This window comes from Parambassis ranga, chromosome 16 (genome assembly GCF_900634625.1).
Source record: "Parambassis ranga chromosome 16, fParRan2.1, whole genome shotgun sequence".
NCBI classification, from domain to species: Eukaryota; Metazoa; Chordata; class Actinopteri; family Ambassidae; genus Parambassis; species Parambassis ranga.
In genome coordinates this window covers 19953315-19969522 of record NC_041036.1, presented here as the reverse complement: position 1 = coordinate 19969522, position 16208 = coordinate 19953315, and the positions used below count along the sequence as shown (strand labels likewise).

At 41.0% G+C, this 16208-nt stretch overlaps 3 protein-coding genes across 4 annotated transcripts; 2 read left to right on the top strand and 1 right to left on the bottom strand.

Moving 5' to 3' along the window:
• Window positions 1–2184: 2184 nt before the first annotated feature.
• Window positions 2185–7803, top strand: tnfaip8l2b (tumor necrosis factor, alpha-induced protein 8-like 2b). 2 transcript variants are annotated; one of them, XM_028424924.1, is made up of 3 exons: window positions 2185–2782; window positions 5985–6314; window positions 7047–7803. In XM_028424924.1, the coding sequence occupies exons 2-3, from the start codon at window positions 5997–5999 to the stop codon at window positions 7287–7289; spliced, it is 561 nt and encodes a 186-aa protein (XP_028280725.1). In that variant the 5' UTR covers window positions 2185–2782; window positions 5985–5996; the 3' UTR covers window positions 7290–7803. The 2 variants fall into 2 exon arrangements, with proteins under 2 accessions (XP_028280725.1, XP_028280726.1); XM_028424925.1 differs by having other exon boundaries at window positions 2186–2786; window positions 5991–6314.
• Window positions 7804–7962: 159 nt separating this feature from the next.
• lysmd1 (LysM, putative peptidoglycan-binding, domain containing 1) lies at window positions 7963–12030 on the bottom strand. Its single transcript, XM_028424922.1, has 3 exons — window positions 11457–12030; window positions 10820–11118; window positions 7963–8754 (listed from the first exon to the last, which is right to left on the bottom strand). Exons 1-3 carry the CDS (start codon window positions 11634–11636, stop codon window positions 8580–8582), a joined length of 654 nt encoding a protein of 217 aa, XP_028280723.1. The 5' UTR covers window positions 11637–12030; the 3' UTR covers window positions 7963–8579.
• A 243-nt stretch (window positions 12031–12273) lies between these two features.
• On the top strand, window positions 12274–14889 carry scnm1 (sodium channel modifier 1). Its single transcript, XM_028424921.1, has 8 exons — window positions 12274–12411; window positions 12593–12663; window positions 12757–12845; window positions 13696–13790; window positions 14055–14155; window positions 14233–14318; window positions 14392–14512; window positions 14598–14889. Exons 1-8 carry the CDS (start codon window positions 12361–12363, stop codon window positions 14698–14700), a joined length of 717 nt encoding a protein of 238 aa, XP_028280722.1. The 5' UTR covers window positions 12274–12360; the 3' UTR covers window positions 14701–14889.
• The last annotated feature ends 1319 nt before the right edge of the window (window positions 14890–16208 follow it).

Below are 16208 nucleotides of genomic sequence, written 5' to 3'. Positions count from 1 at the left end.
TCTAAAAGAATAAGTAGGATGAAGGGTTTTACTAAGTGAATCTCTGTTAGCTGCAGACTGATCATATTAAATCTCTGGCCTCCCCTGAACCCGCATCTGTTCATCTCAATCTGTGCTCACCATCTATCTGATAACACTGCGAGTGGAAAGACGGCACGGGCGCAGAAAGCTCCTGTAAGCTCACAGAATCCTCCGTCCAATTCAGCCTTTGAATCTTCAGGCGTGCTTCTCTGACCTCAGCTGTTATGAAATTGGTTATTCCAGTCTTAGTCATCTGTTGATAACACGCTGCCATTATGTGTGTGACTGTGTGCATGTGTGTGTGTGTAGGGCCAGAGGCCAGAAGGTCCATGTGATCTTTTAATGAAGGATAAGTGACATAATTTAGTATCCTCTTATTATCTCATAACCAAAAGAGGCAAGTGCGTAAGCTGTGTACAGTGCAGCGATGACACAGGTAAAGAGCTCATTTCACACAAACACACCTGCTCTTAAGCACAAACACACACAGGAGAGTGTGTACACACACATAGATATTCGACTGAGCGCTCCCTGCTGATGTTTCCTTGTGAGATGTTATTACACGATAAAGAGGAAGCCATCAGGAAACCGCTTAAGCACTACTTCCTGTCTGTTGCCATGGTGACAGACCTCATTCTGCAGTTGCAAAGTTTAACCAGGACTTTTACTCGGGTTAATTTCTTGCAGAAGTGAGCTTGAGTGGGTGAGAGCAAAACAAAGAAGCAGGTGTGTTTCTGCGTCAGCCCTCATCACATTCTGGTGGGCTGCATCCTGTCCAGGCACTCCTCTCAGTCCAGCTGGGTCTCAGCGTGCGACCTTTAACCCCTAACATCTGACAACAATTAACATTTGTGAGCGCTCAGTGGACATGTCTTTCTCATCGACCTGAGCCTCAGCCAGCAGCCCTTCAGCGCAGCTGTTTGCCATTCAGATAAATATATGGATAAACACACAGCTCCAGAAGCAGGGGACACTTCCTGATTCTAAATGAATCACTGAATTCACAACTTCAGACCCAGCAGACATGTTTGTTGTAGCTGCCAAAGGCTGATTTGCCATGTTGTTAAAAATATCAGACTCAATATCTATCTGAACCTCTGGGTTATTTCCTATGTTGTCCTCACGTGTACTTATATTTCCCTCATTTAGATAAGCCTTGAAATGGCTGGCAGATTTTTACGACAGCCGGCTCAAACAAAGCTTCATTCATCAAAGTGATAACAGGCTTCAGTTTTTATGTGCCTATGAACAATGAAACTCCTCACTCAAAGGGGAATCACAAAGGGGAATATTTTTTAACCATTGAAAATTAATATAAAGAGTTTTGCATGTTTAGCAAACAAAGAAATGACCAAAAATGATGCCAAAGATTAACAGTGATGGCACATTTTTTTTAACTTTTCGTTGGGTTCCAAAAGGACACTTTGCCCTACACTTCATACTTGCAAGTGACATGCTATCTTGGTTTTTCCAAAACATTGTAGGGGGCAATTTGCTCCACGTAACTTGTGACCTGTGTGAAGGGAACAAAAAGGTAGACTGTTCGGCCTTAGCTGTTTTGTTAGCTGTTGTTAGCACTGCTGTGCTAATTGTCCTGCATCGTTTATTAGTTTGACACCATTGCAAGGGAGCAGATCAATGATGACAACACTCAGTAAAACTGTTGTCATTTATGTTATATTGCCATATATCAGATCCGATTTAGGACCACATTCTGAAGTGAATAAAGTCAGATTAGAAAAATCAGAACTGACAGATTTATGTGTCCTATGTGACTTAAGTTTTAACTTCAGCCTTAAAATCTGATCATTTCTTGAACCTAACCAAGTAGTTTTTATACCTAATCCTAATAGTGTTGTGTAACTAAATGAGCATCTAGCAAACACTTTGGATATCAAGCAAAAATAAGACAATCTGTTGGTTTTGATGTGGGTGAAAATGTTTATGTGTATTGATTTGAAACAGGAAGTTTACAGTGTGTTTTTTCTAGTGTCAGTTGTTTTGCAGTGTTGTGTAATCTTTAAATCAGAAGTAGATTGTGTAAAAGCTGCAGTATAATCACAGAGGGCTGATTGTCTGTTTCCTGGTTACTCATTGTTTTGGTTCTACCTTGAATAGACAGACACACACAAGGAGGGACACAATGCTCAGTGACACTGACAGGAGCTGCATTCCAGCATAGGTGAAAACACAAAAGAGGGTTAAGCCGCTCCCCTTTCAACCAGCTGCATCACTGGATTATTGGTAAATTCTTTCTGGGGTTTTCACTTGTCAGAACAAGCAGCAGCACAATGTCAGCAATACCGAGGCAGAGCGAGGAGGTGGAGACAGACAGACTCAGAGAGGGAGCTGGCTGTGTGATGACTTAGAAAGACAGGAATACTGGATTTTGTTCAGTTTGAACTTGAGAGGGAAACACAAAGAAGGGAGGAAGAGAGAGAGAGAGAGAGAGAGAGAGAGAGAGAGAGAGAGAGAGAGAGAGAGAGAGAGAGAGACGCTGAGGGGTGTGTCATAGCAATTTAGTTCCTCAAGGAAGTACAACTCAACATTATCTTAAGACAGGGTGGTGAGCTCTGACAGAAGCACCACAGGAGGGCTGTTTTTTTTTTTTTTTTTGGGTTTGCGACCGCACTCGTAGTGAAGATGAAGAGAACCCGTTAAACTGACCAGGCTCTGCTGTCAACCTGATACACAGAGCAGAGGGAGAGGGAGAGAGAGAGAGCTGTCTGACATACACTAGGAGGGAGGGGGACTCACACACTCAGGTAAGACCCTTCTGTTGTGTTCATGTGTCAATAGAAAAAAAGAAACAAAAAGAAATCTCTGCGAGCACATTGCCAAAATGTTTGTTATCTCTCCATGTTTTAAAAAAAAAAAAAAATAGGAGTGTTTATTGCTCAGCAGACACATGCCGAGCAGAGGGACGATTGGAAACTGTGTGACTTCTCTCCACTTCCCCATCTTGGGCTGAGTTGCGAGATATGCGTGCACGCTGGAACAAGTACAATGACAGGCACAGATGTAGAGCTTGTGTGTTTTTTTTTTGTTTGCATAGACTGAGAGTTGCTCAACTCAAATCTCAAAGGCAGTGGACTTTTCCTTCTCCTCGCTGCTTTACTATGATTTTAAAACAAGCCAAAAAACAGCAGGTCGCCGTGTCACTGGCTCATGGCCTCTGCTGATAGCCTCCATGCCGTGGTGCCAACTGCTCTGTTTCGCTTCCCCTTTGAGGCAGTGCAGATGGGTGGCAGGCCTGAACGACTGAAACATTGTGCAATGTACAGAGGGAAACTGCAATATCTGCTTTGAGGAGAGGTTTCAAAATGTTGGGGAAGCAATGAAGCCACTATGAAACAAATGCACAAAGAATTTGCTTTGCCACATTAAGGCTAAAGATCGGAAGTGACAGAAAGTTTCTGTGTGAGAACGCAGAAATCTTTCTTTCTTTTTTCTTCTGTTTGTGAAAGTTTCAGCTCATCTCTATGTCCACTATGACCTTTCCATTAAAAAAGGCATTTCATTGTTCAGTGTTATCAAAACCTTTAATCCATACACACACAAAAAGACCTTTCCCTTATATTCTCAGTGTGGCACAACCTCAGGCCTGATGTTGAAACACAGCAATGATGTCTTTCCGCACTCTGAGAATCAGCATGCTTAGTGAATCTTTTTTGAACTCTGTGAAAGGGATTTATATTCCTAAATAAATAATAATAATAAAACAAAAAAACCCTGTGCCCTTAAAAACAACCGGAAACCATGCACACAAGTTCATACATGTACACAAACACTGTGGCTCAGTGCTGGAGCCATCTGAGGAATGCTAAATATTTACCTCTCCAGCCTGCTTGCTGGATGGCTCCACCAATCAGCAGTTTCTCTCTCTGACTGTCCATTAACCTGCTACTGCACCGACGTTCATCAGCTCTCTAATATCTCTGCTTTTTGTTATTTTCTGGACAGTATTAGCCCTAACCCTGCATGTTGTTGTTTGTCATTTGGAAGGGAAACAAACACTTGAACATGTAATGCATGTCACTGCCTGGTGTATGTCAGCCTCAAAGCCCCTCTTCAATCCATTTGTGACATAAAATTGCTGCTCAACATGGAACGAGCCCTTGACGCGGGGGAACCCGAATGATGTCCGGCACATGAGTGTTTTGCTGCTCCCACCCAACAGCCTCGATGGATCAGCATAAAGTAAACAGTGTAGATACATGAAAAAACTTAAGCAGCAAGACGTCCTCCTGCTGAGGGAGCTTTGCTGGTTGATGACTGCACACTGTGCACGTCCCTCAAATCCCTGTAGTCTTTTTAGCAAAATAAATGAGACTGAAGCATGAATCTGAAACAGCTATCACACAGCTCCTCTTCCATTATCACTGTTAAAGGAAATTAATCTAATGAACGTTCTTTAATTCCCCACAGGGAATCCAAAGCTTTTGTAACGAAGCAAGCTATTAGTAATGTGACTGATGAAAGGTTGTGCATGTAAAGAGGAACCTACTGAGATCCTATAAGTGACGATATGATGTTATGAATGTTGAAGCTGGGATTAAGGGTGCATGCTGGAGACTCACAGCAAGCGCTGCCTGCTTTGCATGATATGCTCATTAATGTGACTGAATCGTGCACCGCTGGAGGTGGACATCATCTTCTGTGATGACAATGATATCTATATGCACAAACAGGCATGAAAGAAATACATTAAAGCAAAGAGTGACAGCACGCTGTTGCTAGCAACAAATCAGGTAGCGTTCAGTTGTTGCCTTCATGCTATGTAAAAGCAGCAGGCAGGGACCTGCCTCAGCTATGCAGCCTCGCATGCGTGTCCACACAGGCAAGAAGTGGGATGCAGCACACACAATTCTCCTTTAAAGTTCTCCTTTACATATAAGGACTGTTTGTTCAGTCAGCTTCTACATGTGGAAAAACACAAAACAATAATGACACAGGAAGTGTGACAGGATATGCAGCCGTGCCTTTAAATCCTGTGTGTCTTTGACTGTTGGTTCTGTTTTACTAATCAAACAAACTTTGGATTAAGTGGAATCTAAGCACTCACACTTAAGACGTTGTGTTTTTGAAACTTAAGACAGAACAGGGGCTTTGGTGTATCTATTTAGCATAAGACTTTTTTATTTGCGTCATCGATTGAAAGAATCATCTGTGGTGTTTTGGTGAAATGGGAATTAAGCTTTGTTTTGCATGTGATTCTCTAATAAGAAGATAAATAAAATGTAAATAGAGTTTTCCTCTGTGAGTGATCTACTTCCAATCCTTCTGTGTTTGAGTTCAGGAGACAAATTAAATGGAATTAATGCTGACAATCAAAGATAAAAGTGTGGATTTTGTAGTTTTGTCACAGTGTGCTGAATGCAGGCTTGATGGCCTCCCACAGGGGATGACGACTCTTTGTGAAGCCTACTAGGTGTGGTTAAAGTCTCAGTGGAGGAATTAAAAGGCTCTGTGGGGCCTCTTCCATGGTACTGTTCCCATTTGGCTTTACAAATACAAAAACAAACAGTGTAACTAACAATACATAGAAGCAGGTCTTTAGATTCTCACAAAAAATTAGTGTAATATCAGGATTTCTTCAGTCAGAATGTAAGATTTACTTTTTTAAATCGAACATAAGTTTGATCTACTAACAATGATAATTTATAGAAGACTGGCCACTTCTCAGAGATGACCTGGAAAATTTGGATGAGAGAAAGGAACAGGTGTTGTCCACCCCGGCCTCCATAGCAACACATGTTTTGACCTTGAATGTGGCACTTAACCTCTATGTACTTGACTAGAACTGCTGGGGTCCTGGCAGTGCAAGGTCTTGGCAAAAAACCAAGCAGGGATGGACAAAGGTTTTTCTCATTTATGGGCATGCTTATCGTGTTATTCGTCAGCTGATTGTTTTGCTTTTGTTTAATCAAATTTGTAATTAAAATGAAACCTATTTCCTTTTAATTCAGGCAGCCATGGATGCGTTCAGCTCCAAGGACATGGCCTTAAAGGCACAGAAGAAGATTCTCAGCAGCATGGCCACTAAAAGCTCTGTGCAAATGTTCATTGACGACACAACCAGCGAGATCCTTGACGAACTGTACCGTGTCTCCAAAGAGTACACAGGGAATAAATCGGAGGCTCAGAAAGTCATCAAGGACCTGGTCAAGATCGCCGTCAAGATCGGAGTGCTCTTCAGAAACAACTGCTTCAGCAAAGATGAGCTGGTAGTGGCCCAAGAGTTCAAGAAGAAGCTGCACCAGGGAGCCATGACGGCCATCAGCTTCTATGAGGTATACTTCTGTGCCTTAAATTACATGAACATACTTGTCTCAGTGATTGGAGAAGAGAGCAATTTGCTCTAAAACAGAGAAAAGGCTTTAGGAAGGTTTTCAAATCATACTAAAACTGCCTCTTTCCATCTCAGCTTTGATAAGATGATGTGTAAAAAGGTCTTGATGACATATTACTGTGACACTCAAGCATCCTGAACAATAACATCAGGAAACCTCTTGTTTTTTTTACAATCAAATATTGGCAGATGGCAAAGCTGAACCTCGCAATGATTCCTGTTCACACGACGTCAATACGCAGTTCAGTAAAATAATATGTGCAGAATGTCAGTCATCCTCTATGATGCTACAATACCAAATCCAAAAAATATAGCCATCATTTCAAAGGTTTTTACAGTATCATGGTTTATGGTGTCACCCTGTTAGCCACCGCTAACACTCAGGCTTCAGACTGAGCCAGTTTGTGATCCCAAGAAGTCCTTGATCCAATACCAATATGTTTCTTTTAGTCTGTGATGTCACTGTTGGACAAAGACAACAACATAAATGCTACTCTAAAGAAAAAAGTATACTCTATATATATGTACACTCAGGATAATATCGACATATCCGCAGTAATCCAATATCATGCCTAATTACTTGTTTTCTTTCTGATACACCTTGCAGAAACTTAGGTGTAATGATGTATAATCAGACATTTCTCCTAACATGAATGCCTCCTGATTGACCCAGGTGGACTTCACTTTTGACAAAGCCGTGATGGAGGAGCTCCTGACCAGCTGCAGGGATCTGCTGCTGAAGCTGGTCAAAACCCACCTGACCCCAAAATCCCACGGTCGCATCAACCACGTCTTCAACCATTACTCCGACCCACAGCTCCTGACCAAACTGTACGACCCCAACGGCTCCTTCAGACCCCACCTCACCAAGATCTGTAAAGGACTCAACAAACTGGTGGAGGATGGGACAATATGACACACAAACTAAAAACTGATCAGACAGGTACTGGGAGATCAACAGGCAGACTGACTGAAATGAAAAAGAAGTCTTATGGCTGCCGAGGACTGGCAACATATGACAGGTGATTTGAGAACAAGTCTGCCGCTCGACGGTTCTCCAAGAACATGTAGGGATAAAAACAAAGTTTGTGCAGTCATTCCTCAAGTTTTTAAATGTTTAAAGGTTATACATATAAATACACTGTACAATTATGATGTCTATTCAGACAAGGTCCGCAAAAACGAACTTGAACAGATTTATATGATGCAAATTGTTTTAGCGGCATATAAAATGTCATCGGATGTTTAATATTTGAAACTTTGAAATGTTTTATTTAGAACTACTGCTATGATGCTCTCTGGTCAGGTGAATTAGCTGGCCAGATGAGACAGGGAACAAAGCCACTGAAATACTGCACTGCCATCTAGTGGGCAGGACAGTGCATTGTATTTACAGCAAATAAAAAAAAAAAGAAATAACCCCACAATCAGTTTCAGAGCATGTTTAGAAGCATAAGTGCACTTGAATCCTTTGATTCATGAGTTTCTGTGAAATGGATCCATGGCGACATATGCCAGTCTAATATTGTAATGTTTTTCGGCAGATATATTTTCATTAGGTGAGCAATAATTCGCAGAAATCATTTAACCTGGGATCAAGTACAGTTTTATTTGAAAATGAACTATGCAAATCTTGAATGAAATAAAAATATATATCCCTAAGAAACCATAAAAAGACTGATGTCAACTCTTTAAGAGACATCTTTTTGTGTTTTGTTGTTTTTTTGTTTGGGCTATATACATTTTCAGCAGAGACAAACAAAACAACATTTATGAGTAATGTTGTGCTAACAGTACAGTAAACATGATTTATATACATTCCACAAACGTTCTAGTCTAAAACATATGAGACGGCGTCACACAGTCCACTCAGTCCTTATGAACTTTGTCATATGACTAAGCCAATGTGACTAAACCATTTCCCGCAAGTGAGAAACACAGCTATAGGCCTTTTATATTTAACCATATATACAAATAAATAATGCTGTAAGTGTGCAATTAAAAAAAACGTGTTAAAAACAGTGTGACTTCCAGTGATAAGCTCTGCAGAAGGCTGTGTGAAAACACAGCAACAATTCACAGCAGCAGCAGCAGCAGCAGGATCACCAGGGTCTTTTTTTAAATCCGTAATCCTCCTGGATACAAAAACCCTGCAAGCATTGCTTTCTTGGAAAGATTCGTTACTGATCAGCGTGAGACTGGCATGTCACAGTTCGAAGATCTCATCCTCCCTGTCTCTCAGTCGCTTGGTGAGTTTGGTGACAGTGAGGGGTACAGCCGCCTGCTGATGCATCCTAGAAGATGAGACGACACTCTGCGACCTTGTGAGCGGGCGCCTCTCTGACGTCCTGCTGGTACAAGCTGCTTCTAGGGCTGCAACCCTGCCAAGCAGAAATAAAGGTATAGTGACTCTGGAGTGACGCAGCCTGTAGAGAAATCAGCCTCTTGCTGAGAGGTTATGAATTCCATTGATATGCATCTACTTAGAACAAGCAGTTTTCTTTTGATTTACAGATGCAATGCTCAACATGAACCCTGATCAAATTTACAGATTTGGTTGATGTGAAACAAACTAGAGTCTGATTGTTCTCTTTACAGTTAGGGGGAAAATGATTGAACCCCTGCTGATTTTGTAAGTTTGGCCGCTATCAAAGAAATGAGCAGTCCATAATGTCAATGGTAGGTATATTTGAACAGTAAGAGACAGAACAATTTTTTTTTTAAAGTTATACATTAATAACTATTTGATCTCCTATCAATCAGCAAGGTTTCTGCTCCCAGGTGCATTTCATACAGATGACACTGGGAGCCCTCTCAGCTCATTACCTGTATAAAAGATTCCTGTCCACAGAAGCTAACAAGCTATCAACCCAGATTCCAAACTCTTCACCATGGCCAGGACCAAAGAGCTTTCCAAGGATGTCAGGGACAAGACTGTGGACCTACACAAGGCTGGAATGGACTACAAGACCACCACCAAGCAGCTGGGTGAGAAGGTGACAACAGCTGGTGTGATTATTCACAAATGGAAGAAACATAAAATAACTGCCAGTTTCTCTCGGTCTGAAGATCCATGCAGGATCTCACCTCATGGAGTTTCAGTGGTAATGAGATGGTGAGGAATCAGCCTAGAACTGATTGATGAAGGACTGAAATCCTGCCCAAGTCTGAATGAGGTCTTGGAGTGGCCTAGTCAGTCTCCAGACCTTTATCCCATAGAAATTCTGTGGAGGGAGCTGAAGGTTCCAGTTGCCAAACATCAATGAGCTGTGTGCAAACTTTGTCTCCAACTACAAACGTCTGATCTCTGTGATTGCCAACAAAGGTTTTGCCACCACACCTAAGTAACACAACACACCTAAGTACAAGTTTTGCAAAGGGATCAAATACTTCATTCATCAACATGCATACAATACAATTCATAACGTTAACATTTTTGTTATTGTTCTGTCTCTCACTGTTCACATTGAAACTATAGACTGATCACTTCATTGTTAGTTGGCAAACTTACCAAATCACCAGGGGTTCAAATAATTTGTTCCCTAACTGTAAGTATACATGCTTTCATGTAAATCTCCAAACCAGGACCTGGATCAAGGTGGGTCTTGGAATGAGTCTGAACAAACTCAAGTGCAATTAAACTAAATATGCATGTGTAACAGACATCTGAACAAACCAAAAACAGGATGTTGTGTCATAAATGCAACCTAAAAAATCATGTAATTTGACCAAACACAAAGCATGAAATTAATGCAGCACTACAGGCTTAATCTGAGAGTGCTAATCTCCGTTTTGAAACAAGTTAGGTTCACATCATAAGTGCTGTGCAGTCAAGCTGTAACTTGTGGCAACTATGCACTTGTTTTAAAAAAACATCCAGCAAACCAAGACTGTGTCATGATTTTCTCCTAGGTCTGGACCTGGGAATGCACAAAACAGATCCATGGGGCCAATCCATTCGCTTTAATTCTATGTTTTAAATGCCAGCTAGGACATGCCTCAGCAGCAAACACAGCATGCAGACAGACTTGGCTCAAGACAAACACACAGAGCAACATTATAAAGAGTCACGTGTATGAAAGTATTTTATGCAAGCTACACCAGCAAATCTGCTGGCTTCCTGCACCAACCTGCAAAGGACATTAAATTGGTTTGGTATATCTGTCAGCTGATAAAAAAAAAAACATAGGTATCTGTACTATTACTGGGACTAGTGCACCCCTAAAGGAACCAGACCTATGAGGGTGAACATAGCTTTTATGTATCCGGGAGAACATAGTGCAAACTTTTGCAATATACTTATGCATGAAATGACAAGCTACAGTACAGAATTGGCTGAAGCGGCATGGCTCTACACCTGTGTTATGCTACAGACTTAGAAATAACTGTGTCTGAACAACCAGTGTAAACAATCAAGCAGCAGTAAAAAAAGCCACACAGTTGTACCTTTTCTCTGCTTCCTGGCATCCTTTAACCGCAGCCTGCTTGGATTGGCTTATCAAGCTGTCCAACCTCTTCAGGAAATCCACAGGAGTAAGGTCTGACGCTCTGTCTTTTCCTTCTTTTTGCAGCCTTTCAGTCAAACTCCCCGTGTGGCCATTCTGAACAGAAGCACCGTTCTCTTCAGCCAAATCCACCCCGTTACTGCGATCATCCAAGTCTGACAGCACAGGGATCGACAGGGACTTCTTCAGGAATATAGAGTCATTGGTGTAGAGCCTGTTTGCTCTTTTGATTTGCTCCATCTGTAAAAGAGAGTTTCAGTGTGAAACTTGGATTCAGCTTGACAAAAGCTTGCTTGATCCTGAAAAGTTTGACTGATTATTTAGCATCTTTCAGCACATAGCAGGGTTAAACATGGAAATTCATCACTAATTGTATCTAATGGAACAGCAGAGTTAATGTAATTATGTTGTTACAGTTCAAAGCTCTGTGAACAAAGGCTAATATAGTCAAACTAAAAATAAGATAAATCCTCTCATTGTTATGTGCATCTTATTAATGGGAAAAGGATGGCATGCAATAAATATGCAATTAGCAAAAAGGAGTAAATGGCTTCAGAAGTGTACCGGCACATACTTACAGACACTCCATACTTCAGGGCCAGGCCTTGGAGCGTCTCTCCCGGTTGAAGTGTGTGTTCAATGCGTCTCTGACGAACAGGAGAGAGCGGTGAACGGGTCAAACTACCGTAAGACCTGGTGCGGCTGCCGCGTAGAAGGCCGTCCCCGCCGGCTGGCACAGGCGCTCGCTCCCCGGACATAGTCGAACACCTCTTTATATTGGTATCCGACCAAGTTGCGGTAAAGTGCGGTCAACGTCAAAATATAGCGTTGTTAACATCACGGAAGCGTCACATTAGCCTACTTAAAGAGTTTAAGTATCAAACTTAGCGGCTTAGTTAGCCAGCTAGCTAAACTTATCAACTTATCAAAGTGGACGCTGCTTCTTTATACCGAGTGTCAAAGCGTGAGCGCACTGAGACAACGACACCTGTTAAATCAGCTGTCGACGAAAGCTTTCCTAAACTTAAAGCTGTACACACAGTGTCTGTCAAACAAACTGTGCCTGAAAAGCTGCTGCGAAACCTGCTCATGTCCTCGTGTCTCGTGTGGTCAGCTGTCCGCTCAGCTGCCATATGTTGCCATGGCTGCCGTGCTGAGTGAGTAGTCAGTCACACACGTCACGTGCGCTGCCTTTAAGACAATGCGGAAAAATGGGAAATGATCACAAATCAATTACCTGAGCAACACACCGGCAAGTACATTACTGATACTTACTAATTAATATATCACGTATTTACAACACGTAGAAAACAGTGATACCACCACCAACAAACAGCTGAGGTGAACGCTGTTAATACAGCTAAAGTATCTATGTCCAACTTTCATAGTTGTGCATGAACGCAACAGCTGCTAATCAGGAATTAGCTTGTTGTTGCAGTGAAGCCAGCAGAATTGCTGCTAATATTATAAACCGAAATAATTATGTCTTTCAAACGAGAAGGCGATGACAAGAGTCAATTGAATATCCTGAAGGTATCGCTTTACTTTTTTATATTTTATTTTTGTCTCCTTAGTAGGAACTTCCGCTAAAATACGCATGTTGTCACAGTTAGCATCATGTTAGCTAGCAGGGAACTGTAATAATCCTTAAATGTATAAGCAGGCAAATAAAAAAGAAATTAGGTGCAAGACTCTTGTGTTGTTATTGTTTCAGAAACGACGTGTGGCAGACCTACTGTCAAATTTTATTCCAGAAGACGAGGCTGCTCTCATGAACAATGGAAGGTAACCAAGTTAAGTAATGTTTTGGACTGTGCATATCTTGCTTTAAGCTGTGAAAACAAAGTAACTGACGCCATATTTGTCTAATTTGTCTAGATACACCTGCCTTGTGTGCTTCTACCGTCCTGTGTTTGATACAGTCGACATGCTGACTGTCCACAGAAAGGGGAAGAAGCATCTAGAAGGTGAGACATCACAGCTCATAAATCAGTGTGTGTGGTGTTTACTTTGGTCCCTCCGAATTTTAAGGAATACTCTTTTTTTAAAAAAAAACAAAACAAAAAGGGGGTTGTGTAAAGTACAAATAAATAGTATAGAGTTTGATCATACTTACACCTCGGTTTTTAATCAAAAATAGTACAGACATTTGATCAATAATTAAGAACTTTTATTGTCATTATGCAAGTCACAACGAAATTTAGTTCAGCATTTCTCAGCTTAAGGAACACAGTAAGACACAGTGTGATAAAGGCACACTTAAAATATATCTAAATACATATAAAAATAGAATTAAAAAGTAAAGAGTATCTGTGCATTCATTTATGTTTAAAGTGACATGAATATATCGTACATACTGCAGTGTATTGATGTCCTAAAGTGCAGTGCATTGTGAGTGTTGGTCTCTTTCTGCAGGGGTTTGATGCTCTATGAGTGGGTAGGGTGGGTGGGTAGGGTGAGTTGGATGTGTCTGTTCTCTCCGGAAAGAGGTACAAACAGTTTGTGTCCTGGGTGTGGGTGGGTGGGGGTCTGCAGCTGTATGATCGGCCCTCCTGTGAACCACCCGGGCCAAGTACTTCCTGTCTTGTGCAGTGCAGCACACCACACTGTTGCGAAGTGGTGCGAAGGCCCTATTGTAATTGATGTCAGAAATGTGTGTGTATATATATATATATATATATATATATATATATATATATATATATATATATATATATATATATATATGGGGTATAAATATATGTTTTTGATGGAATTTGGGTTTGCTCTGTGTTGCTTTGTTACAAATTCTATTTAAATTTCATGTTTTTTATTCAGGATTAAAATCATTCTATGGCAAAAAGGCACGGTTGAAGAATGAAATAACCAAAAGGCAACATGAAAACTACATCCAGGCGGAAGACAAAAGTCCGGTTGGTATCCGTGTGTTTACTCTCTGCAGTTTACTCCCTGAGCAAACTTTGCAGAATCTTTTTAGGAGTGTCTGGCTAATGAATCATCAATGAAAAACAACATAAGCTGAACAGACATTGTTAATCTATGGCGTCTTGTGCTAAATGCATTATGTGGCGTCCATGTGACTAACATGTGACCCTGACAAATACAGCCTGATAACCAATTCATCCTTGTTGTCTGGCGGTGGAGCATTAACATAAACCATGCTGTTGTGATTTCAGGAGCCCTCCGGTTCAGCCCCTTTATTGGCACAAACCCGGAAGCTCACCCATCACGCCTTATTGAAGACTGTGCCATATAACAGCCGCCACAGAACAACCAGGCATGTGCTTATTTAATGCGTCTCATTCTTAAGATTTAACATTAATGATAAAACATCGCTCTGTCATTCTTTTAAAGTACAAAATCTGAAAAGGGTCCAGTGAGTACCAGCTCAGACGACAAAATTCCTGAAGTTTCACACCTTTCATCATCCAGCGATGCAGGTAAACTCTGTCACAGGGAATATTTCATTTTTAGACTGTATGTAGAGAAAAATTCACACACCTTCCACTTTAGCCAGTGAAGAGTCATGTCCATCGAAAGGTGCAACAGAATGTCAGGCAGCAGTGACAGAGGAGGCGAAACCTTTGACAGCTCAGAGGAAGAGAGAGCTCGAGCACTACCTCAAACTGAAGAGGTACATGACTGCTTTTTTTTATAACCTCAAATAATACCAGCTGAACTACTGCATGTCATCTTGGACATCTTTATCTTTTTCTTAGTGACGGGTGGGTGCAAGACCGAAGTGGTCAGTGGGTTAAAGATGAGAACGTGGAATTTGATTCGGATGAAGAAGAGCCTGCTTCCTTATCTACAAGTCACTGAGAGGACTAAGAACTGTGTGCTACTCACATTTTGTACCACAATGGTACCTTCAGATGCTGCTAGAAGTAGCTGGAAAGCGACTTAAAGGACTCGTTTAGATTCATTTCTTTTTTCTTGTGGATTCTAAAAGGTCAGCAATACCCTTTCACTTGATTCTGCACACATAATAAAAATAGAATTTTAAAAATATTTTGTTGTTATATATCTTTTATGTATAAATTCCTTTTATCGTTATGTTTTACTTTTTGCACGATGCAAGATGTGAGCCAGGCAGACACAGTACATTTTAATATATGTGTACATCACTTGTCGTTGTGTTGGCTGCATTTCATTTCAAACCTACACCACACAGGCTGTAGGTCTTTGTTGCACATTCATTTCTTGGATATTTGAATGGCTGCAATCCAGTGTCCATACTTCTACACCATTTAATACACCAATTGTAGTGTTGTGTTGGGTGTTTATCATGCTGGTAAAATCCATACAGATTACAGATACAGATTTGTCATAATTTAAAACCATTGCTCACGATTACGTTCACATCTTGTGAGTTTTCACTGTAATTCAGCAAACAGATGTGCAGTGCTGGCGCTAACCTTGGCAGTCAAGTCTGCTGTTTGCATTAAGAGCACCTCTCAGAGCACAGTTGGTACAAATTGGACAACACCATCAGGATCAGTGTGAGAGGGCAGGAGGACTTAACATGAGTTAGTTTCTGATGACACTGATAATATGTGTCGAGTGTGCTCATCATTATTTTGGACTTCAGTGTTGCTACCACACGAGGGCGCACTTATCTTAGCAGAGTCCAAGTGAATATTGGAGAATTATTACATTCTGATGATCTTTAACATCATATGATCAGTTTTGCACAAATTTATATATCTATATCTATATATATATATATATATATATATATATATATATATATATATATATATATATATATATATATACACACACACACACACACACACACACACGTTACAGCATTTATGACACAGACTGTTACAATCCAAAAAACACATCTGTGTTTTACTGCAGGGCATAAGAGAAGTTGCTGGAATAGACTGTAGAGAGCTGACTTGAAATCATTTCAACACATCAAATGTCAGCTAAGTCTGTGTGGCATTTCTTTAAAAATGTGACCTTTGAGAAATCTAAAAATCATGTCAAACTTGACATTAAGCAAGAGCGCTCTTAAGAAACGAGGAAATGGGTTAAGGAAATAGAAAGAAGGGAGGAAGCCGAGCATTGCTGTCAAAATCCTCAGAGGTTAGCAGCTGTTTCTGTTCATAAATCCGTGCCGGGTGTGCTTGGGTGCAACCCTCTTAAAGTTAGTTCTTATATTTGGAACAAGGTAACTCAAGCTCGGTAGCCTAGGTTGTATTTCGCATCGGCGAGGGGCGGGGTGTAAAAATAGCTCAGGTGCTCGGGGGAAGTCAAAGGATCAGGGGAGACTACAGGATTTAATCCTTCACATGATTGTTAAATGGGTCCATTTCATG

Coding starts and splice junctions, on each gene's coding strand:
- scnm1 (XM_028424921.1), top strand. CDS start 12,361: ATGTCTTTCAAACGAGAAGGCGATGACAAGAGTCAATTGAATATCCTG. Junction 14,319..14,391: donor TTCATCATCCAGCGATGCAG/GTAAACTCTGTC, acceptor CTTCCACTTTAG/CCAGTGAAGAGTCATGTCCA. Junction 14,513..14,597: donor CACTACCTCAAACTGAAGAG/GTACATGACTGC, acceptor TCTTTTTCTTAG/TGACGGGTGGGTGCAAGACC.
- tnfaip8l2b (XM_028424924.1), top strand. CDS start 5,997: ATGGATGCGTTCAGCTCCAAGGACATGGCCTTAAAGGCACAGAAGAAG. Junction 6,315..7,046: donor CGGCCATCAGCTTCTATGAG/GTATACTTCTGT, acceptor TGATTGACCCAG/GTGGACTTCACTTTTGACAA.
- lysmd1 (XM_028424922.1), bottom strand. CDS start 11,636: ATGTCCGGGGAGCGAGCGCCTGTGCCAGCCGGCGGGGACGGCCTTCTA. Junction 11,119..11,456: donor CCCTGAAGTATGGAGTGTCT/GTAAGTATGTGC, acceptor TCTCTTTTACAG/ATGGAGCAAATCAAAAGAGC. Junction 8,755..10,819: donor TGCCAGGAAGCAGAGAAAAG/GTACAACTGTGT, acceptor TCTGCTTGGCAG/GGTTGCAGCCCTAGAAGCAG.